Source organism: Wyeomyia smithii, chromosome 1 (genome assembly GCF_029784165.1).
Source record: "Wyeomyia smithii strain HCP4-BCI-WySm-NY-G18 chromosome 1, ASM2978416v1, whole genome shotgun sequence".
Lineage (NCBI taxonomy): Eukaryota > Metazoa > Arthropoda > Insecta > Diptera > Culicidae > Wyeomyia > Wyeomyia smithii.
Window position 1 is genome coordinate 177004715 of NC_073694.1, and position 23773 is coordinate 177028487.

Here is a 23773-nt window from a genome sequence, read left to right on the forward strand (position 1 = left end):
AAAGAAGTGTTATAGAAGGAAATAAGTGTTGAGGACACCGATTATAATAGGAGAAAGTGGAAAAATGGCGGAAACTCGAGTGAACGATTTCATGAAAAGTTCTATCACAAAGAGTGCGATAGTAGCGATGTGGTGGTAGGAAAGATTGAAGGAGTAAATGTATCAGGCAACAATCAAAAGGAGAAGGAACTCAAAATCAACAAAATTAAAGTGGAAATAATGCTAAACCAAAATGAACTCACTAAAACGGTGCTGGAATTATGTCCAAGATCTGTCGTGCGAAGGTACTAATATTTTTCAGCGCAGGGAAAGATAGCAACCGATTAGTCAATTGTCAAATCTTCTACTGCAGCGTTTCAAAGCCTCCATTTCGAAGAGTTTTGTGACTGTCAAGGGAGTCATCACAGGGATTCCCGAGAAACTCAACTCAGAGGAACTACTCGAAGAAATCGATACAGACGAGCCGATTCTACATAAAGAAGCTGATGGCGAGAAAAAATCTCACTTTTCAAGAAGCTTGAGACAAGTTTCGAATTTCGACAAGGAATAGTTTCTGCTAGATCAAACGGACGAGTTCCCTTCCTTCTATGAAAGTTTTGCGGATACGGTGAAGAGAGGAATAAACTAGAAATGCAAAACGCAGAGGACGACGGCAATAACCAGGAACAAAACTCAGAAACAAACGGAGGAGCAAAAGAATGAGAAAGAAGTCAGAAGGAACCAAGAAGGCCACAAAGCCAAAGAGAAAGAAAGGTAAAAAACGGAAAACGACGATGAAGAAGAAGGTGAAACCGTAACGTACAACAACAAAAAGAGGAAGACGCAATTGGATGACATGCTAGGATCGAAAAAGGAAGTAATCACACTAGAAAGACACTTGGAAACGCGGAAAAGGTGGGATGATAAAATAAAACAAATTGCGGTACAAAGGGTAGCATTAAAAGCGACGGTCGGACAACGACAAGAACGGATACTACATCCTCCTAGAAGTGCTCCAAGAGCTAGCAAGTCTCCTGGGGTACGATGCACAGCAGGTATTAATAAAAAAATACATCAAACATGGACACATTCAGGATATTACAGAATAATATTCAGAGCCTAACACAAAAAAAAAACGAACCAGCGCACGAGCTACACTCAGGTAAATAACATGTCGCGCTATAGACATAAATTTGGACAAACGAAAATACAATAGCATCAGCTAACATATCAGGTTATCATAAAATACTACATGCAAGATTAGTAGGGGTCGGCGGGGGAGTAGGTATATTTCTAAGTGATTGAGTTCAACCGAAATGTTCGAGGTCATTTAAATAACAGTACCTAACAGAAATTTGAATTTAATTTCAACTTACATAAACCCATAATATCAAAGAGTATTCAATCGGAGGATCAGCACACCTTATACAAGATATTGAACTCACATTCAACACCCAAATATTACTGAAACGACGAGCTCACACAACTCTACAAAGAAAAAGAAGAGCGCTGGAGAAATTTCAACCGCCTATCCAATTAAGAAACTATTCTCAAATTGCAGAGGGCCAAAGCAAGATTTCTGCGACAAAAGAAAATTTCAATGAAGGAAAACTTAGCTGTAATTACAAAAAACATCGACTCACGAGATACGAAGTCGAAAAGCTCTTCAGTACGTACATCAAGATATGGTACCTGGTTGTTAAACCAGGTAGGGACGCTGAAGAGGCAGCCTCATATAGACCCATAGCATGTCTTTCAATAATAGTGAAATCAGCTAACACAGCAGTACTCCGATTAGTACAACTGCATGCTCAAAGGGAACAACTATCGTTGTTATCGGCTCTATCGTTTGGTTTTCGAGCCGGAAGATTCGCGGAAGACTGTTTAGAATACTTTACAAACCACACAATGGCGGAGAAAAGGAGGAAAAACATTAGTGTAGCTATATTTTATTAAAAAAGCTATAATTTTAACACCGAAAGAGACAAGGATAGATTTCAAAGTAAAACATGTTTTTATGAAATGCGTCAGAAGTCACAAATACCTGGGCATAACAGTAGAACATATCTTAAGCTGTCGTACACATGTGCGGGAATTAAAACACATTATTAAAGACCGTCAAATTATGTTAAAAATCATCATCAGTACCAAAAAGGATGCAACCCCAAAAAGTAATGATAATATTCCACAAGGCACTCTACGGAGGTTTTCTTTCGTTTGGAAGTTTCATCGACGCCAACTCGATCAAAGTCTACCGAAATGGCTTGGGCATAAAATAACGAATAGCGACGGGTTGCTCCAAGACGACACCTATCAGCACTTTAGCTGCACTGGCAAACGAAGGACTCCTAGAATTACAAAGATACTATTGGACGAAAAGAAGGATCTTGATAAACTTTCGTAAGAGAGATGCGGTATACGAACAACTTCAGCTGCTCGACAGGAACGCGGACCAAAACAAGTACACATACATCGAAAAAGTGTATATGGATAACGCCGAAAAAGTAGAGAGGATATACGAACTGAGCCCATCTACAACAGCTACGAAGTAATCATTCGATAACAAGTAGAAGGAATGCCGATCAATAGGAAGAAAATGCTACCGGAAACTGTGCGTCAAATTACCCTAGAATATTTTAATAAGGAATGCTTTCACTGGAGCAAAGTTTACACTGACGCCTAGGGAACTTCCGACGCGTGCGGGATCGGAATGCATGAATCCAGAAATGGAATAAACATCAGTCTCAAACTATAATTACATTCCTGCATTATGACGGCCCAGCTATTCGAGCAGGTCTGGTCAAAATATCAAAATCGAGTAAAGGAATTATAGATAATACGGTGGTTCTTACCGACTCAAAGCCTGTCATCTGTTGAAGAAACATCAACAACTAAAGTCATGGGACACCTTAACCGGTTACATCTGCAAACAAATTCTACAAACTATTCGAGGAATTCTTAACCCGGCCGTAGTTCTGGAATACTGATTTCGACGGCGAGGAGACAAGAACACTAAATAGAATACTTGCCGGTCACGATTATTCGAAGTTCAGACTCGCCAAAATGCGACTAGCTGCTTCTGGAAAATGTGAGCTATGTGATGAAGAGGACACCACGGAACGCACGCTACTCCGCTGCATAAAATATACTCATATTAGAAATCAGTGGTCCCCGTGGCTCTGTGGTTAGCGATGCCGGTCGGCTAGCTCTCCCACACGGTTGTGATATCGGGTTCGATTCCCGATAGAGTCGAGGATCTTTTCGAGCTGGAAATTTTCTCGACTCAGCACTGTGGCACGGTGTATCGTTGTACTTATCATACACATACAAAATGTGCCAAAAACAATATCGATAACGAATTCTCTCAACTAATATAGTTGATCGAGACCGCTATTAGCCCCAAGGCTAAGCGTGCGATATTGTTTTATTATAAATCATCTTGATTGGGAACAACACGCAAATCTTCAAGTTCTTGTACCTACGTGGAAAAGATGGTATAAACAATGAAGAGCTAAAAAATATCAAATTTACCTGAATGGCCAAAATAAAAGTGTGACGTCTACACGTCACTGACGTTTATTGGCATTTTCGGACTCTGATTGTCTCGGGCGAAAAAAACACAAACTTCAACAACAACAAGAGCAATCGAGTCTGCAAAAAGTAGATTTCTGAAGTCCTTGTTCTGTATGTATACATATTGAAATGAGTAATTTTTTTCAGACCACACGCACGTCTTAGAGCCTTTGTCAAGCAGTTTTCTACCGATTTCGAGCAGTTGTTTATAAAAAAGCAATCTCAGATAAATGGTACAATTACTTGATTTCTTCAGTTTTTTATCAACTAAATAATAACAAGGCAAAGACAGTAATGCACAGAGCCTCGTTTGACGTACTTCAAAAGGGCACACTTTTTCCCACACCTCAACCGACTGCGGCACTGCCGGTGTCAATTCGCCCGGCACGATTTTTCACCTTCGCCACCGGCGAAGTGTGAAGCTCGAAACGAGCACGACGTCTCTCGTTGAACAGAACAGTGGTTCATATTTGTATGACCGCTGATCGACATCCACCGACCGAGACCGCGACGGTGGGGTGCGAAAAACACATGCTCCCGTTTCGCGATCCCTTCGAGGGTCGTGAAAAATCATGCCTTAACTCTTAAGTGAAAAATCCATCAGAGCCGAGCTTCGGCTACACGCGACCGAATCCGCCGTTGGCCCCACGGAACGCCAACTGTGGAACAGATGAGCGAAAAGTTTTGCGTGTAGACCCTGGCTGTGCCTACTATGGTAGCAGCCACTCATTTTTCACTTCCCAAAAGCTGGCGGCGGTTGTTAACTGAAAAATTAGCATAACGATCTCGTTTCGCGCGCGCACTCCGTTCGGGCCAAAGCCTCTAATTTGTATCCATCCTCCCGGATGGATTTTCTACCGAAAGATGCTAATTAAAAAGAGAAAAAAATGCTGTCCTAACTAGAGTCGACGTTTTATTTTGCTTTTCCTCCTTCCTCCACAGTATCCGACCGGCTGATCGAGGAGACATCATTCTCCGGCGTCATCCTACCTTCGCACGAATGGAATACATTAGATCACACGGGGAAGAATGCCCGGATCACCTATCGGTAAGTTGTGTTGTTTTAAAAGAGTAAATTCGTTCATGAACTAATTTTTTTTGTTAATTTTTCATCCACAGGGTCCGGGTGCAGTGTGCGGACAATTACTACAACACGACATGTACGACGTTCTGCCGGCCCCGGAATGACCAATTCGGCCACTATACCTGTGGCGAGCAGGGCAATAAAGTGTGCCTACCGGGCTGGCAGGGCGCCAACTGCGAGAAAGGTAAGCAAATTCAGTTTTTTTCCTGAGAGACAAAAAGAAAAACTGTCTACTGTGATTGATCAGTATTTCTAATTCAGCCGAAGCCGCCTGTGACCTATGAAAAGAGAAAGCCCCCCAACCGAACCGATCTAACAGTTCACCCTTATGATTGATCTCTCGATAACGGTGTTGTTTTTCGTCGTTTATTTCACTAATTTCCGAGTTTTATTGCACTGCTCATCCAGTCAGCCCACACAGGCGCTCAAAAGTTCGTGTGGGTCCATGTTTGCGTAATGCCTTCGCACGGTGGCGCGGCTCGTGTTTTACCCTTTTACGGGTCTCGTTGGACACCTACTTCTTTTTCTTTTTCATAAGCATCGTAACTAACTTTCTTTTTTCGTTCGCTTCCCCTTTTTCAGCAATCTGCAAGCCAGGATGCGATCAAATTCACGGCAAATGCGACCAGCCCGGGGGATGCGAGTAAGTACCCAACCGCGAACCCTTTTCTTAATTAACCCGGAAACACAATGGACATGACAACCATTACCTATCGGGGCTCCTGGTGACGATGCTGCAACTCCGCCCTTCGGTGTGCGCAGTGCGCCAGACCAATCACAGCAGCCCAAGTTGGGTTCGTGTTCGTACCCGGTAGCCAACCGCAAACAATCGCCTACTAGGGTTATTCGTTTTTACCAAGGGTTTATTCGTTTTTACCAAACTAAATACATCGGCAGCAGAAGCAGCGGCGGCGGCGGCGGTACTGGCAAGGAAAAACACATAAACTATTCAGTCGTGATCTGGAGCGCTATTGGAAAATATTTTTCCGCTCCTGTTGTGCTCGGCTGTACCTCTAATTAGCTCTTTCTTATATTTTACGATCACGTTGCGCCCCCGATATTTGCATTCGGTTTTTCCACGTTGCTCCCGAGAGCCGTGTCGTTTCGGATTCGCACGAACCCCGTTCGGGAAGAAAATCCGTGACTAGGCCCCTCCCGCGGTTGCGAAAAAAAATAAAATAAAAACATAAATAGTTACCTCCGTCGGCGGAGACAAACTTACATAGTGGGTTAACAGTACATATATTAGTCGAAAACAAATAGCATTGTGGAATTACATGCCGTTTGATGTCGGTAGCAGCCGGTTGCAGTGAGGGCAAAAAAAAAACAAGCAAACAAACAATTGGCAAAAGAAAAGCTAATTTATCACGAACTGGTAATGAGGGCGAAAAACAATAGTCAATGCTTGTTCCCTGGGGCAAAAGGTGCAACTGCACAAAGCTGAGGTGGAAAGTTGGAAAGTTCAGCAGATTTGAGCGCAGTAGTAGCGCGGTAACATATCACGTGACAGCGTGATTCATCGAACAAGCTGATATTGCATTTTTTTATTTGTCATTTTGAATGTTTTCTCTCAGCTAAGCTCAGCTAAAAGACAATTCACAGAAGAATTCTAAGTGGGTCACCAGATTTGTCACAAGGTTACACTTAAAATCTGGCAAAATGCAACGAAAGAGTAACTTTGACAAGCTGGTAATAATGTCGTGTGATGAAAGGCTATATTTTTAGTTGAAACAAAAATTAGTCTCATTGTTCGTCTGGTGCGTAATCAACAGTTCAGATCTATCTGGGCTAATGGCAACCTTATCAACTCGCGAACTATAAACAATTATATAGACATGCAGACTGAAAAACAGCGTGCCAAAATAAGCAAATTAGCATCAATTGCCAAATTATTGCAATCAACACTTTTGTGAATAAACGAAATAAATTTTTTATATGCATTTGTTCTTTCCTGCTCTCGAGACCTTGAAATTCTTGTTCAAATATTTTTACGAACGATTTGAATCAAAACAGCTTTGTTTTGTTGAATTTTTCCGCTGATTTAAATATAACTTTCTGGAAATTGCAATCCTCAAAAGTTAGCTATAAATTTAAGAAAAGAATAGTTGTCCGCCTAATTTTATACTGCATAGTCAATGACTACCCCTCTCGAGCGGGTTACGAGGAACGACCCTGGTCTAACAAGCCAGTCGTCGTAGGTTCGAGTCTCGGCTCGGGAGAGACTGAGGATCGTAGCACTAGCCCCGCAATTGTGCTGTACACAAAACAGTTGGCTGCGAAGTCTGTGTATAATAAACAGAAGGTCGAGTTTCGAATTGGGTTGTTTAGCTATTCACGGATTTCCGATTTTTATATATCATCTGAGAGAGTGTAATTTTCTGAGCAAAACGTGATTTTTTAGAACTTCATATCATTAACCTTCGATTTTTGAATAAATAATAAAAATTCGCTATAAATCGCTACAATGACAGTTGGTATATGGGCGAACTGTCATTGTAGCGATTTGGAGCAGTTTCAAATGGTGATTTAAAAAGCGAAGGACAACGATAGAAAAAAATTTCAAATCACGTTTTACTTAGAAAATGCAGATCTTTCAGATGATATAAAAAACTGATATAGCTAAAGAACCCAATTGATTTGATTTTCAAATAAAGATTTAAAAACTGCTCGAAATTTTACCCATGTACGATATATGGACGAACTGTCATTTTAGACATTTCAAGCAGTTTTTTATTCTTCATTTAAAAATCGAAAAACGAAGATAAAGATTTTTTAAAAATCAATGATTGAGTCTTTCGTGCCATTTGTAATTTCTGCCAAAAAATAAAAATTAAGCAGCTCAGAAGCTTAACGAGGACGTAAAAAATAACATAGAAAACATAGGAGAAATAGAGAGTTAGAAAAACAGAGAGTGAGAGAGACAGGGACATGAAAAAAGAGAAATTAGTAAGATAGAGGAAAAACTAGAAAGGAAAAGAAAAGGGTAGCAAAAAAAGTAAAGAAAGAGGAGGTGAGTGAATACGAAGACAGATACAAAAGGCAGAGAAGACAGAGGACAGATTTTGAGAGGTTTCGAAAATATCTCTAAAATCTCTAAAATATTGAGTGTTCCGAAAAACCAAAGAAAAAGAGGAAAGGAGAAGAAAAGATAGGAAGAGAAAAAGAGAAAGGTTCGGAAAAAGAGGCAGACTGAAGTAAAAGAGAGAAGGAAAAATATAGACAAGGAAAGAAACAATAATGAGAATAGGGAAAAGAAAAGGAAAAAGAAAAAAAGCCTACAAAAAAGAGACAGAGGAAAACTAATGAAGAGACAGAAAGAGACAAACATAAATACAAAAAAGGCGAAAACAGAAACACATAAAAAGCTAAACAGAAAGACAAAGAAAAATAGAAAAATATAGAGAAAGATCCAAACAAGAAGACAAGGAAAAAGACAAATTAACGGACCTACAAAGAGCTGAAAATGAGACAAAGGAAAAGACATAAAAAAGGAAAAGAAAAAAATACAAAGAAACAACAAATACAGATAGCGACAAAGAAAAATACAATGAAAGAGGCAGGGAAAGAAAAAAAGAAACAAAAAAGAGTACAAGAAAACAAAACAGAAAGACAATAAAAAGACGAAAAAGAGATCAAAAAAGCGATCAAAAAGAGACAAAACAGAGAAAAAAGTGTTGTCAGAAGAGACACAATAAGAAACTAAAAGAGGCATAAAAGGGACCAAAAATGTTAAAACGAGAGACAAAAAGAAACAAAAAAGAAACAAAAAGAATGGAAAAAGAAATGAGGAAAACGAAAGAGATGAGAAAAACAAAAGAGACAAAAAGAGAAAGCGTGAGAGAGAAAGTGAAAGAAAGAAAGCACCGTATGTATTTGGGCGGTGTTAATAATGTCAAAAATGTTGTGTGTTCCATATAAACGAAAAAAGATGAAGAATAAATAGGAATAAAAGAAGAGAATGGTTCAGGAAAGGAGGAAGACTAACAAGAAAGGGAGAAAGAACAATAGAGACAGAGCAAGAGACCAGAGAAGAGAAAAAAATGAGATAAATAAAAAGAAAAAAAAGCTGCAAAGGGAAAAGCCCTTGAGACAAAGAAAGACCAATAAGGACACTGAAAAAGACAAATTTGATAACAAGAATGGCGGAGAATGAGACCACAAAAGAGCCAAACAGAAAGACAAAGGAAAAAGAGACAAAGAAAGATACAAATAATAAGACAAAGTAGGGGACATATAAAGGCACCAACAAAGAGTCAAAAAAGAGACAAAGAAAAAAACAAATCAAGAAGGAAACAAAGAAAGAGATAAAGAAAAAGACGAAAAATACAAAGAAAAGACAAAACAAAGAAAGCGTCAAAGAAAAAGGCAATGAGAGAAACAAGGAAAGAAACAGAGAAAGAGACAAGGAAAGAGTCAAAAAAAGAGACAAAGTAAGAAACAAATAAGGAGACAAAGGAAGAGACAAAGAAGGAGACAAAAAAAACAATAATGAGACGAAAAAGAAATAAAAACAGACCAAGCAGAGACTAAAAATATAGGACAAAAAAAAAGGCAAAAAAGAGACAAAAAAGAAACAAACAACAAACAAAAAAGAAACAAAAGAGAGACCAAAAATGGACCAAAACTGACAAAACAAGAGACAAAAATTAAAAGAATAAAAAAAGAGATGAGGAAAACGTAAGAAGCAAAAAGAGGAAGAGTGAGAGATTGAAAGGAAGAAGGCAGAGGATGTATTTGGGAGGTTTTAATAATGCCAAAAATGTTGTGGGATTGGAACAAAAAAAAAAGAATAGAAGAAAAAAAAGGAAGTTAAATAGAGAATGGTTCGGAAAAAAAGAGGCAGACTGAAAAAAAGAGAAAAAGGAAAATTCGCGACAAAGAAAAAAGACAAAAATGAGACAAAGAAAAAAAGGCTACAAAGAAAGAGACAAAAAATGAATGAAACACAGAGACAAATGACAAAGAAACAAATGACAACAAAAAAAGACAAACAAACTACACAAATTAGTAAATAGAGAGAGAAAAAGAGACCAATTGAAAGAAAAACAAGAAGACATAAAAGGTGAAAGAGATAAACAGGAAGCCAATGAAAAAGATAAATGGAAGAACCAACAAATAGTCAAAAATGAGACAGAGAAAAAGAAAAAAAATGAAGAAGGGAACAAAGAAAGCAATTAAAAATAAGAGGAAAAAAACAAACAAAAAACGTTAAAAAACTACAAGTAAGGGTCAAAAAGAGGCAAAAAACCAAAAACAAAAAAGACCAAACAGAGACAAAAAATATAGGACAAAAAAGACAAAAAAGAAACAAAAGAGAAACAAAAAAGACACAAAAGAGAAACAAAAAAGACACAAAAGAGAGACAAAAAAGAGACCAAAAATGACAAAACAAGAGACGAAAATGAACAGAATAAAAGAAGATAAAGGAAAACGAAAGTGACAAAAAGAGGAAGCGTAAGAAGAGTGAGAGAATGAAAGGAAGAAGACAGAGGATGTATTTGGAAGGTTTCAATAATGCCAAAAATATGGTGGGATAGAAACGAAAAAAAAAAGAAAAAAGAAGAAGAAAAAATAGGAAGCGAAAAAGAGAATGGTTCGGAAAAAGGAGACAGACTAAAAAAAGAGACAAAGAAAAATTCGAGACGAAGAAAGAGCTAAGGAAAGAGACAAAAAATGAGACAAAAAAGGCTACAAAGAAAGATACAAAGAATGAATGAACAGAGACAAATGAAAGAAAAAAAGACAAATAAACAGCACAAATTATTAAATAGAGACAGAATAAGAGACTAATTAAAAAACAAACAAGAAGACATAAAAGGTGAAAAAGACAAAAAAAGAGTCAAACAGGAAGACGAAGAAAAAGACAAATGGTAGAGCCAACAAATAGTCAAAAATGAGATAGAGATAAAGAAAAAAATGAAGAAGGGAACAAAGAAAACAATTAAAAATAAGAGGACAGACAATACAGAAAAAACGTTAAAAAACTACAAGTAGAGGTCAAAAAAAGGCAAAAAAAAAACAAGTACAAAAACATAAGAGACAAAGCAGAGACTGAAAATATAGGACAAAAAAGAAACAAAAAAGAAACAAGAACGAAACAAACAAGAAACAATGAAGAAACAGAAAAGAAACAAAAAAGAAACAAAAAAGACACAAAAAAGACACAAACGAGAGACAAAAACGGAACCAAAAACGACAAAACAAGAGACAAAAATGAACAGAATAAAAAAAGGAAAAGGAAAACGAAAGTGACAAAAAGAAAAAGTGTGAGAAGAGTGAGAGAATGAAAAGAAGAAGACAGAGAATGTATTTGAAAGGTTTCAATAATGCCATAAATATGGTGGGATAGAAACAAAAAAAAAGAAGAAAACATAGGAAGTGAAAAAGAGAATGGTTCGAAAATAAGAGACAGACTAAAAAAAGAGAGAAAGAAAAATTCGAGACAAAGAAAGAGCCAAGGAAAAAGACAAAAATGAGCCAAATAAGGCTACAAAAAAAGATACAAAGAATGAATGAACAGAGACAAATGAAACAAAGAAAGACAAATGAACAACACAAATTAGTAAATAGAGACAGAAAAAGAAACTAAGTAAAAAACAAACAAGAAGACATAAAAGGTGAAAAAGAAAAACAAAGAGATAAACAGGAAGACAAAGAAAAAGACAAATGGAAGAACTAACAAATAGTCAGCAATGAGACAGAGAAAAAGAAAAAAATGAAGAAGGGACCAAGAAAGCCATTGAAAATGAGAGGAAAAAAATACAAAAAAAGTTAAAAAAAAACAACAAGTAAGGTTCAAAAAGAAACAAACAACAAAAACAAGAAGACCAAGGAAGACACTAAAAGAGACGAAAAAAAAGCCAAAATTTACAATACGGGAGATGAAAAAGAAACAAAAAGTATTCAAAAAAAGAGACAATATATAATTGAAAAAGAGATAAAAATAATTTAAAAAAAAAACAACAAGAAACGAAAAATGACAAGAATAGCAAAAGAGACAAAAAAAGAAAGCATGAGGGAGAATGCGAAAACGAAGAAAGAGACTAAAGAGATTTTTCTTTTTCTCATGAGAAAAAAGGAGTAAACGAGAAACGAACTAAAGAAAGAAAGAAAAAGTCCAAAAGAAAGAAGAGAAAAAGACAAAGAAAGAGACAAAGAAAACGACAGAAGAGGGACAAAGAAAGGGATAAGGAAAAAGACAAAGAAGGAAACAAAAAAGAAACATAAAATAAAAAAGAGATAAAGAAGAGATCACAAAGAGACTGAAAAGAGACCACAAATAAACAAAAATAAGACGAAAAAGTGATTTAAGAAGAGATACAAAAGTTGCTGGAACCGAAAAGAAAACAAAACGACAAAGCAAGAAATAAAAAAAACAAGAAGAATAGAAAAACAGACTAGAAAAACAAGACAAAAAGAAGAAGCGTGGGCGAGAGAGAGAGGAAGAGAGAGAGAGAGAGAAAGAGAGAGAGAGAGATTGAGAGAGACTGAGAGAGACTGAGAGTGAGAGAGCGAGATTGACAGTGAGAGAGCGAGATTGAGAGAGGATGTGAGTGGAAGGGAGGTTGAGCGAGTGAGAGAGAGTGAGAAAGAGTGAGACTTTGATAATGCTTGACAAAGTTGTAGATAATAAGTTTGTCTTCCTGCAATAAAGTCGCAGATTTTTTTTTGTTCTTCGAAAACAATAGACTTCGTGAAAATACATAATGTTTTTTAAATCGAATAGAAATCTCGAATAGCTTATTTTTGAAAAATCTTTTTATATTATGCAAACTAGAAAACATTAACTAAACTATGATAAACAAAAAAGACAATAAACAGATAGCATAGAGACAAAAATAGATAACAAAGACAAATGAGACAAGTAAGAGACAAAAAAGAAACGAAAGAAAGACAAAAAATGACAAGAAAGAGACAAAAACACAGAAAAAATAAAGAAAAGGCCAACTCAAGAGACAAAAGAGAGATACAAAAGAGACCAAAAAGAAAAAGAGACAAAATTAACACACAATAGACTAAAAAAGATAAAAAAGAAACAATAAAGAAACTAAAACAGGGAAAGAGAGAAGAAGGGAATAAGAAAGATAGAGAGAAAGGGTAAGTGATAGAGGATTTAAAGAAATAAAAAAGTTGAAATGTTTCGTAAAAATATTATTTTAGGTTTTTTACATTGTTGTTTTTTGGTAGGACAAATTCATTATCTGCAGTTTTGCCGATTTTATAACCTTTGTTTTAGTGTAGCAAAAGTGAAAAGCGTGTATAGAATTGCAAAGAAAAAAATTTGGAACATTTTCACTATGTTTATATAATTAAAAGCACACTATTCAACTATCTCAAAACGGTAAAATTGAGAAAAAATCTGAATTTACCAAAAAACGGAAGACCGGAGACGTTCTATTTTGCAGCGGTTTTCGACAGCTAGAGAAAAACATGAAAACAAACGGAAAAACTAACGAAAATAAACAAATTTAAGTGAACGATATTCAGCGTAGACACTGTGATGCATAGTTATCATGTTGGTACACGCTCTAACAGCAGTCCCCAGAATCAGGGTAATTTTTCATTCAATGCTGAAATTACAACCTCGAAAGTTACAAAGGTTGGTGTCATAAAATTTCTACTATTTCTAATATTATTTAACACCTCTGAAACCTCTGACATTTATAATATTCATTACATTTTATTGTATGTATCACCTAATTGGTGATCATTACTTCTCCCCAAATCGCCATTTCCAAATCGAAATTCATCGGAACCACGATTTCTGTCGTTCATATAATTTCCAATCAGCTTTCTTCCAGATTAGCGATCGTCGAATTAAAGATATGCCACTTCCATGGGCGCACACACACACTCTAAAAGAGTAGACCACAATAAAAGGCCACTTAAACGTGCGCCCGAGTAGCAGTAAAATTGTTTCCTTCGAGAATTTGGTTGTTATCTGCGTCATTAACGATCGCTCAAATCCCACCATACAAAGACCACGCGCTTAGTTTTTTAGTTTCCTGATTGTTACGTCGGATTTTATTGGGAACCAATCATCTCCCGAAACCGGCGCTAGTCGATTCGTACCGTTAAGCTGTTCCGCGTTGGTCAGTCTTGTTCGTTCTTCCCCTCCCCCATACATGAAAGAAGGTTAATCGAATCAGGGGACCCAAATCTGGCGGTCGGGTTTTCACGATTCTCAGCTAGGGTAATCTGTCCATCGCATCCTCATTCCAGCTTGATTTAATTGATAGTGCATCGCAATTTTTTGTTTCTCCCCAACACCTCTCCTCAACTCACTGTTGGCTGAATTTAATTAAAATTAAGCTCCCGGGAAGCCGTACGGCCAATAATTCCGTATCTACATTTCCATATTTTTCTTCCGCGGATAAACGTGACTCGGCTTATGAAGCCTGCCAAGGGTTCTCGAACCCACCGAGGAGATCTTACCCATTTCGGTTTGGTCGGCAGGTAATTAAGTCCATCTCTTTGTTTCTCGCGCCCGATCTCGCAGGTAATTTTGTACCGAGCCACGAGTGATGCTGCTGGTGCTGCTTCTTACCGGACTCCGGGACCAGAAGTGAAAACCATTAACATCCGCGAGAAATGGAAAACGAAGCAGCTAATAATAAGTAATGATATGTTTATATTTGTACTTTTTGCCCCCGCTACTGCCCGCGTGGTCCCTGCGGGACCTGTGGGGTAAAGCTTGCTCTCGCAATCGATGGAATGAAAACGTTATGGCGTGCATTACAAACAACCCGGCGACGTTTGGAAGAGACTTTGTGCGGATTCGGTGTGATCATTATTATTATTACACTGGAGAGCCCCCGTTCGAACGCGACGTCAGTAATGGCGTGCAGGTATTAAACAACAACAACGAAAAAAAAAGTCGAGTCGTTTGAAAAGGTTGCAATCCGCGCCAGGCAAGCATGCAAGCAGGCCACGATTCCCGAGTGTAGATAATTCAATTAATTCCAACCTTCACCGTAGTTGGACCCATATGTTGTGGACACAGCAGAAAAAAAAGTGCTCGACAAGGACGCCTACTGCGAATCCGTGTGAAGGTGTAAAAGTTCGGCTACTTTGCTCGGAGGTGGCTTTTTTTTTGTTTCGGTTTTGGAAATCTTCGAAGGAAGATTACGATCAATCAATTTACAGAGCAGAGCGGAGTGTCAATCGAATCTTGGTGGTTCGCAGCAATTCACAGCTCCAATTTCAGATCTTAATTGACGTCCCGCTGAGCGGCCCACAGCTGTCACTTTGTGGAGCACTACTTTGGACTCTAAACGCGACGCGATTACGTCTATTCGTCCGGGCAATCAACCAACACACACTCATCAGGAGATTACGATCTCCCGGTTACTTCTGTGCGAGTTCGTCGGGTAGTCCACCAGTAAATGGCAAATGGAAGGATCGCAAGCATCATAATTATCGCTTCCCTTAAATCAAAAGCACGCAGCCAGCCAGTTCCCTGCGCTACTGGACGTGAGAGAGCGCGCGCGCGATGACGGTGACAACTGTCCTTTTACGACGTAATTAATTAATTTAATGAATTGAAAATTTAAACTATTTCGAGTTCGTTAGTTGGCTGCTAGGAGGTTGGGGGACTGGTGACGCAAATCTCCATCGGGAGCAATACTTTCGCACCATTACGGGGCTTTGCACCGATAGATGGCGCTGAAGATAACAAGCTAGCGAACATGTCAATCAATTCTTTCCTTAAAAACGGTAGCCCGACTCGGTTCTATTTGGTCCTAAAACGCTATCCGCGCGTCACAACGAATGCATGCGGAGCCATGTCTGATTATGCAGCTTCGTGCCCTCTGCAGGGGAGTAACATTAGAAAACAGTAAGAGTCTCGAGTCTCACGTTTTCGTAGATGTTCTCAACTCCTGACCAGCAGTGAACTTTGCTCCAAAAGCAACAGCCACGAGCGCACCGGGTTCGATCCCTCGGAGCCACCTCTCCCGACAGACGGACAGACAGAGGACGGAACAACATTTTTCTATAGAATCTTAATTAATCGGGAAATTTAAATTGCCTTCCGTTTGGGGCCGGCTAGCAGCGCGGCGGTGGTGGCGTGCCTCCTACCGTAGACCGTACGATTTTCAATTGAAAACCGAACCACAAAACACAGAAATCGGGTTGCAACAGCCATATTTCATTTGTTCGCCTCATTGTACGGATGCTGCTTTACGGGTTTTCGCCTGCGCTTCGTCCCCGGATGGTGTAGCTTTATGGCCAATGGCATTCCACGCCATGGTCCCAATCGCTAAATTGCCATCTCCCGTCGCTCCTACTACACTGACTGCAGACTACAGTGCTAGGGCAGAGAAAAAGTAGTCACAATTAAAATCACGCAGTTAATTAAAAGAAACACCAAATAGGCTACAATATCTGATCATTCCCGTGCGCGCCTCTGCTCCGGTGACTTCTTCTACTAAGCCTGCTTTGGTTGACCCGTATAGCACTGCAGTGCAGTAAACGAGAAAATTGATCGTGTTACAGGCACAAACAAGCGAAATACCTTAATTATTTTATCTGAACTTGCTGCCGTTGGGGAAGTGTTGCGCAAAGGTGAAGTGACTTATGGTGACACCTCACCGCTTCGGCTTCTGGCTGGGCTGTCGAACTCTTGCAACTAATTGTAGCTGCTTTTCCTCGCTCCGGCACTTCGAATGACAAATGACTCTTTCTGCGCTGATAGACAACCAGGGGCTCAACTATTTTAATTGTCTTCTAAATAATTATTTCTGTGAAGAGCTTGTTTTGTTTTGATCCGCTCAATTCCATGGGGGAGTGCGAAAAGTTTCCGGTCAGAAGTTGCATTATTCATCAGCCGGGAGAGTTGCTACTGAGTTGCAGACACTCTCACACCCCGGTAAGTAATAGATTCGTGATTCGGGGAGAAATCGACGGAACAGAATTAATTGTTAAATTGGCTTACTTCTGACACGTCCACCCGTCCACCGTATAGAATTCCTTCGGTTCCGCCGCGCAGCCGAATGCCATAACATTGTTTTAATTCAATTCGCTCCGATCCGACCGTTGCCGTTGCCTGGCCACGAAAACAAAAAAAAAACATAATCTCACACACAGGGGTCTTCTTCCTTTTGAATCGATTCCACACTGACCGCGCACGCCGCCGCACGGCCCTCCCGAGTTTATTATTAGTTAAGGTCATTATCGTTGTGTTTTTCTTTTCAACTTCTATTGCTATTACTTTGATTTTGAAGACCGTGCTTCTCACACTCGCGTTGCTGTTTTTTTTTCGTTTTCGTGTGAGATGCTCATCCCAAGCTCTGTGGCAACGAGAACGAAAAAATCCGGTAGAACCTGTTTTTGGATTCCCTTCGCCGCTTCGCCCGTTCCTCCGCTTCCAGGTCAACCCTAAAAAAAAAAAAACGATAAAAGAATACACGTTAGAAACAAAAGATTCCACCCATAATAGATTTGATTACCCCTGCGTAATTCACTATTAATTTTCAATTAGTTACTCCGGTGTGCCGCCCGGAATTTAAACCTTTCACCCGTTCGTTTTCTGTTTTTTTGTTTGTTTTCATCGACGGCTTACTTCGATCGGATTCGCGGTGCACGCCCAGCATTTCTGACAGCCCGATGACACTTGACCGATAGGCAACTATCATTATTGTTTGTGTAAACAGACGCCCCGTCTCAGTGTGTGAGTGTGTGTATTTATTTTGAAATCTCGCTTCGCTTCGCCACCAAACCTGCAACAGATAAAAGCCTATCGGTTTTTGTTTTGTTTTATTTTGTTCGTCAAAGTCAAATAGGCAAACATAAACAATCAAACAATGGAAAGCTGGTGGAAATAAAGTGAACGTTATCGGCTTTACCGGTTTGTCAGAAGTGATGAAGACTACCGACCGACCGCTGCTGCTGCTGCTGTTGCTGCCGTGGTGTGGGAAGTGTTGCCAACGATGGTTGACATTCAACATGACATCCGACAGAACACAAAGAGGTCACAGCAGGGGGAATTTACTGCTGTCAAAATTCATATATGTGTGCGTTATCGCAGATCATCTCTGGTCCATGAAGTTTGTTGGTCCATGACGTTTAAAAGATTTCCTGTGTGGCGAGGAAACTTCATGATTTTTAGCTAATTGCAGGCTGTTGCCACCAAATTTCACTACGCACGCAGTATTAATAAAAGTTTTCCACGATTTCTAGAGTTTTGTTGAAATAGAACGTTACAATTCTACTAAATTTTACTTCAATCAAAACGACAAAAACCAAAACAACCGGACGCCTTGTTGCCAAATATGCTGGTCACGGTTACACGATATTTGACAGATAGATTCCCCCTGGGTCACAGGGAAGGCTATAAATTAGAAGAATAACCGAAGGCACAAATCTTCTAACAATTGTAAAATAAATTTATGGTTTATCAAATTGTCATCAAATTACTACCATTGCGTTGCTTGGACGACGCCGACGACGACGAGTGAAGCGAAGATGCGATCAAATGTTATTGTCGTACAGTTTCTTGCTAGCCGCCTCACGGTTCGGCTCCGACAGACAGCCGTGGAAGGTAGAATTAACGATAAATGAACACTTAATCATACATAATTGAAGAAGTAAAACATTGTTAAAAAATTTAATTCTGCAATAAATCTTCGACTGTGCTTGCTGTCGAGATGTTGCCGCTTTATGACAGAGCGGATCCAAGCAGGCCAGGGGCTTACCGGAAAATAGCAAACACAAGAAACTCGGTTGTTTATGTTTGGAATGCTTTCTTCTTACTCTTCTCCTCCTGTCAGTCCGCTGGCTATTGTTTATAGTTCGCTCGCCGCCCGTTTGCCGAAATGGGTCAATTGGTTTTTGCTCGTGGCTTTCGTTAATCACTATCGACCTGTTCGATCTTTCTGGTTCGGATTTTCCTTTCCCTTTTTTTTGTCGCCTAATCAAATCACAGAACGAAATTAAGTTAGCGCGCCGCCACTGCCGCTGCCGTTGCCGCCTTCGGTTTGACATTTGCCGTGCTGTCACGAGTTTGAATTCATTGGAATCATGAATCGCGTATCAGCAAAACAACGCGCCGCTGCCGCCGCTGCGATGGCTGCTATGATCGGTCAATATTTGACGAGTCATTATTGCCGCGTTCAGCGTTCTTTTGTTTACCGGTAAAAATGGGCTGGCACCCCTGCGCTGCGCGTTTTGTGCTAGCTGACAGCTCGACTGAACTCGGCAAACAATAGCGCTCAACTCTTCTCTTTCCTCTCCTGCGCATTGTTGGTGCAGAAGGTTGAAATTTGAATAAATTCTTCCCACGCCTCGATTTTCGCGTGCATTCTCTGAATTGTCAGACGACGAGCGAAACTTCACCGCTGCTTCTGCTGCTGCATTCCGATAAATCAATGATCGAAATTTTCTAATTCAAACAACATCCTCCGTACTGCGCCGCTCATCGGCTAATTATCCAACCAAAAACGCTCGAACAAAATTGCCGCGACATCGACGACGACGATGGAATTCCATGGCCTGCCATGGCACATTGCATGTATACTATTCGATATTGTTTGTGGGCATCAACAAACAGAAGCCCCCTTGTCCGACAAATAAACCTTACCGACAACGACAATGGCGGCTTCGATTGTGGTTCATTGAGCAGCCGAAAACGATTCTCGAGTGCTTCACCTTGTCACTCATTAGGACCTCACCTACTTGCTAGCACCGGTGGTCCGGTGTTGGGGACGGCCGAACACTCGACTGACTGACTGATTGACTGAAGTGTGACCATCACGCAATCGGCACTAAACACTAATTTTGATTTCGTTTCGTTTTCTTTCAGATGTCGTCCCGGCTGGCGAGGGCCACTTTGTAACGAGTGCATGGTCTATCCAGGCTGTCGCCATGGTTACTGCAATGGTAGCGCCTGGCAGTGCATCTGTGATACCAACTGGGGTGGAATCCTGTGCGATCAAGGTAAGAGCACTTCTAATTGAGTAACGTCGTCCGATCGAAGCAAGCGTTCCAATTAGCGTGCGGCCGATTAATCAGCTTCGATTTTGGCATATATACAATTAAAAGATTAACCACAGTTTGAACCGTTTTTCATCGCGTGGCGATCGACCACGACTTTTTTGCGTTCACCTTTTGTTGCTTTTCTCTCTCTCTCTCTCGTTTGGTTGGTTGTTCCCTTTCGCCGCATTCGCTGCTTCTGCATAATTTATTAATCGCAAACTCATTAAGCTAAAAAATTGGATCAATTTGGCTTGGCGCGGTCGGCTCGAATCGATTGATTCCACAAATCGATCGGCGGCCGTCGGCCGGGCAATTAAAGCTTCGATGGGCGGTGACTGCGATTGCGACTGCATTCGACAATCGAATCGTAGTCAAAATTAAGCGGTTAATTTTCTACCCTACAAACGGATCGATTGTTTTTAATTTGCGCCCCGGGTTTATCGTTTAATTGTATCCTCCGAGCCAAGGCCTTCCCGAATCGATTGCCGTCCAGCTCAGTAGTAGTGCAGCGAAGGGAGAAAACCACAGCAAGCGACGAAACTGATATGGGGTAGGAAATTGAAGTGCAAGAGGGCGAACATGATTTACGCACTGCACTGTTGTGAATTGACGACAGAGGAGAGAAAGAAGCAAAACAAAAGCAACCCGATGCAACCCTATATCTTTCCCCTTGGCGAATTCACCTTCGTGTGTTTTTGTTTTGTTGTTTTTGTCACTTGAACGCGCCGCCGTCACTGCACAGTCAAATATCAATTACAAGGTGTATAAATCAGTAAGGCGCCCGCATTTTCATCTGTCACAATCCTTTCTTCCCGGTTGTCGCTCATTGTCAGTCAGAACCGGGGCCCTGAAACTGAAACCGATACCGAAAGCCCACAGCCGCTCTGTGTGGGTCTTCCGGCAAAAGGGGTTCGACGACGACGACTTTATGATTTTTATCCGCCTGTGTTGCATGTTGCAAATGCGCAATCGATCACCCGAATGTGGAACAATAAACGCTTGAATTTCATCGTCGTCAGAAAAAAGACCCACGGCTGGCGAAGATTTATATCGTTTGATTGGTTATGTTTTCTGTTGATTGAGTAGACTTTTTGCCGAGGAAACTTAATCGAGTTAGATTTGGAAAGCCGACGGCGGCAGCAGGATTGCGCGGGATGCGGGAAATTAACTAATTACCGATTATCAGTCCGAGCCCGAGCTTGATTGGCTTACGAGGGAAGGTGAACTGAGAAAATGGTGGAAAGGAAGATACGTTCGGTTCGTGCGTACAGGCAGTATGTGTGAGTTTGATCCGATACGGTCGGTCGCATCCGGTGAAATCCGGTTGGAGCGCTTCTTCTCACTGTACAGTTAACGAACGTTATTATTCAGTTAATTTTTGTGTGTTGTTTAGCAAAAAAAAAAACTGACTCAAAATAATTCTATTCATGGAAAGATACACCTTACTGAATGATCAATTTGAATAGGTTTTTTTTTGTGTGATTAAAGTGATTCTACCTGTCTATCTAGGGTCGCCATTTAGAACATCGAATGTTCGAGCGTAACTTGAGTTGCGTGTTTATTTTTCGAATTGTGTGTGCTTCTATTTAAAAGAAAAAAGGGTACTAAGGAGAATTATTTACACAACTAAAAAAATGTACAAAAAGCTATCGATACTTCATTTTAAAATAAGATTAAGAAAATCGAGAAGAGCATCAGTATGATATCAAAATTTCAGTAAGTTATAAAAGAAATCAATCATCATCATCTTGGTGAATTAGAAACATAGCAAAAACTCTGATAAAATTAAGGTAGAAGCTCCAAAGTAACAAAGTCCGCTTTAAAAATCGAATAGTCGTGGGTTCGAATTTTAGTAGAATCAAAGCCATCCGACGTCAGAGGACATAAGCATGGGTTTATTATCAGGCGTCCCCCATTTAACATTCCTTGTCGCTGGAACTTTACAATACTGACCTTCTCCTCTTGACAAATAAATTCCTCTAATGATAAAACTGGCCAGAGGAACACTTAGTTGAAACCTCTCCAGGGAATTAAAATTGGCGATACTTGGCAATTTCGCTATAGAATAACAGAGTGCAGATCGTAAAAAGGACGGGTATAAACAAACACACAAGCACGGATAAATAACAAGCAAATCACTTACACTCACTAGTAGTATTGCTAATAATGAAAGTGAGGTATTTCGGGCAAAGCCACATTAGATGTAACTTAATGGTTAATCCATACAGTGAGAACAAAAATAAAAAAAATGAACAAAAAGCCATAATTGAACAGCTGGTTTTGAACTTAGATGTTATTGAAAACTAACCAAACTTTGTCGTAGTTCCCCCTTTAAAAGACACAAGACCAAAATGTGGAATTTTTGGCTATCAATTTGGCGTCTGAAAATTTTTGTCCCATTCTATTAAAAGGGTCGTTCGACTACATATTTAACTCTTATTCCTTGTTTTATTTTGTGGCAAATTTCTCATTTAATTTTATTCACTTCTTACACGCAAATGTTGCATGATGCGAAAACACAACAATATTGTGCGAAATTAGCGCTGCTTTTGTTCAAGACTCAAACCTGAATAACGAATCGATGCTCTAAGGTACTTTCGATGCTTTAGACGGCTCCAAATCAACCCACTTATGAAGTATTGAATACTCGTTCTATTCTCATTTCTAACTATCTATGTCAATATATTCATTGTGTTAATCTTGCGTCATAGATTCTACACTATTTCTTTGCGAAATCAGAGCAAATGATGTGCTCATTGAGAGGGCACATTGGTTGATTGAGGCTTGAACTTTTGCGTGCGTTGATTCAAAATCGTGGTCTCCTTCTAAATTCAAAAAACGTTTCTGTCCCGGCACCTGAATTAGAATCATTTTCTCTTCTGGGCTTTACGTGGACCTTGAAGCACTTTTAGACCTAGTTTGTAACAAATTTTCAGGTTTTTTTTTTGGTTTCGCCGAATCAAATTCACTTTAAAATTACATTTTCTTTTATGGCCCTTTTGAAGTTCTTTTGATAGCTTGTACTTTTTATCTCTTACCTATTCCACCATCTCACCATTAGGGTCTTGATGGTTTTTCTAGGGTGTGGAAAAGCCCCCTTTAAATAGCCAAAAGCCAGTCTCAAAAAGGCGTAAAAACCCTCTAATAGTTCACAATATCTTCCTTCATTTGGCTAGGGTATCCATACTTAGTGAACGACATCTTTCTTCGTACGGGGGTAGGTCCATCATGTTGAACCGAGGTGAAAACCGAAGGAAATAACGTATGAACCTTGACTGCTGATATATAATTTTGCGTACGAGCTCCAAACAATAACAAAAGATTTTAGATTTAAAACTCTCGAATAATATGGGTTTTGGAACTCACTGCCTGTTCGCATAATAAATCACAGTTTTTTTGCTTTCGAAATGATATGTGCGTTGTGGTCAAGGAACGATATTCAGTTGTCTAGCAGCACACCAAGATCTTTTTCAACTAAGGTACGATTAAGTAATTCATTGCTTATTGTGAAGTTTCAATTTAGGATCAACGGCATAAATTAGCCTGCATCCTAGCGGCAGAGCAAGACAGATATCACTGAAGAATAACGAGAAAAGCAATGGATTAAGGTTGCTTCCTTGAAGCACACCAGATAAATTTTCCACCGATTTAAATCGATCTATGAAATATAACTACATCCAGTTAACAAGAGGAGATGCAACTCCAAGTACTGTTTCCAAATCTGTGTATATTGTATCCACTTCCAATCTAAATTTCATCCGCGTAATACAGTGTGAGGTGAACTTCAGTAACTTCATTGTTGTCGATCGTCCGGAAAAAAAGTCTTCCTGATCCTCATAAATGTACAGTTACATATGATAAAAGGATTCCGAATAAGATTCCAAGTAACTCGGAACATAACGAGGTTACACCACGTTAGTTTAGAATATTTTGCTACTCACCGTGCTTGAAGACAGGGAATAGAAATCCTTTTTCTCCACAATAATGAAAACTTTGACTGTACCAACAATTTGTTAGAAATAATTTTTCGGGGTACGCATAGCAGTGCTGCACATTGTTTGAGTAGAATGGCTGGAGTCCCATCGGGACCAGGGAATGAGGAGGACTTCAGTTTTTCTATAGCTGTCAAAACATCGTTGTTAGAAAATTGCATAATGATAAGAC

At 39.6% G+C, this 23773-nt stretch overlaps 1 protein-coding gene across 1 annotated transcript in view; it reads left to right on the forward strand.

Moving 5' to 3' along the window:
• Positions 1 to 23773, forward strand: part of LOC129730784 (protein serrate) — a 164047-nt gene that overhangs the window by 95319 nt on the left and 44955 nt on the right. The window contains exons 5-8 of the mRNA XM_055690354.1: positions 4495 to 4600; positions 4672 to 4820; positions 5219 to 5279; positions 19437 to 19570. Coding sequence (XP_055546329.1) covers positions 4495 to 4600; positions 4672 to 4820; positions 5219 to 5279; positions 19437 to 19570 — 450 coding nt within the window. The remainder of the gene's footprint in view (positions 1 to 4494; positions 4601 to 4671; positions 4821 to 5218; positions 5280 to 19436; positions 19571 to 23773) is intronic.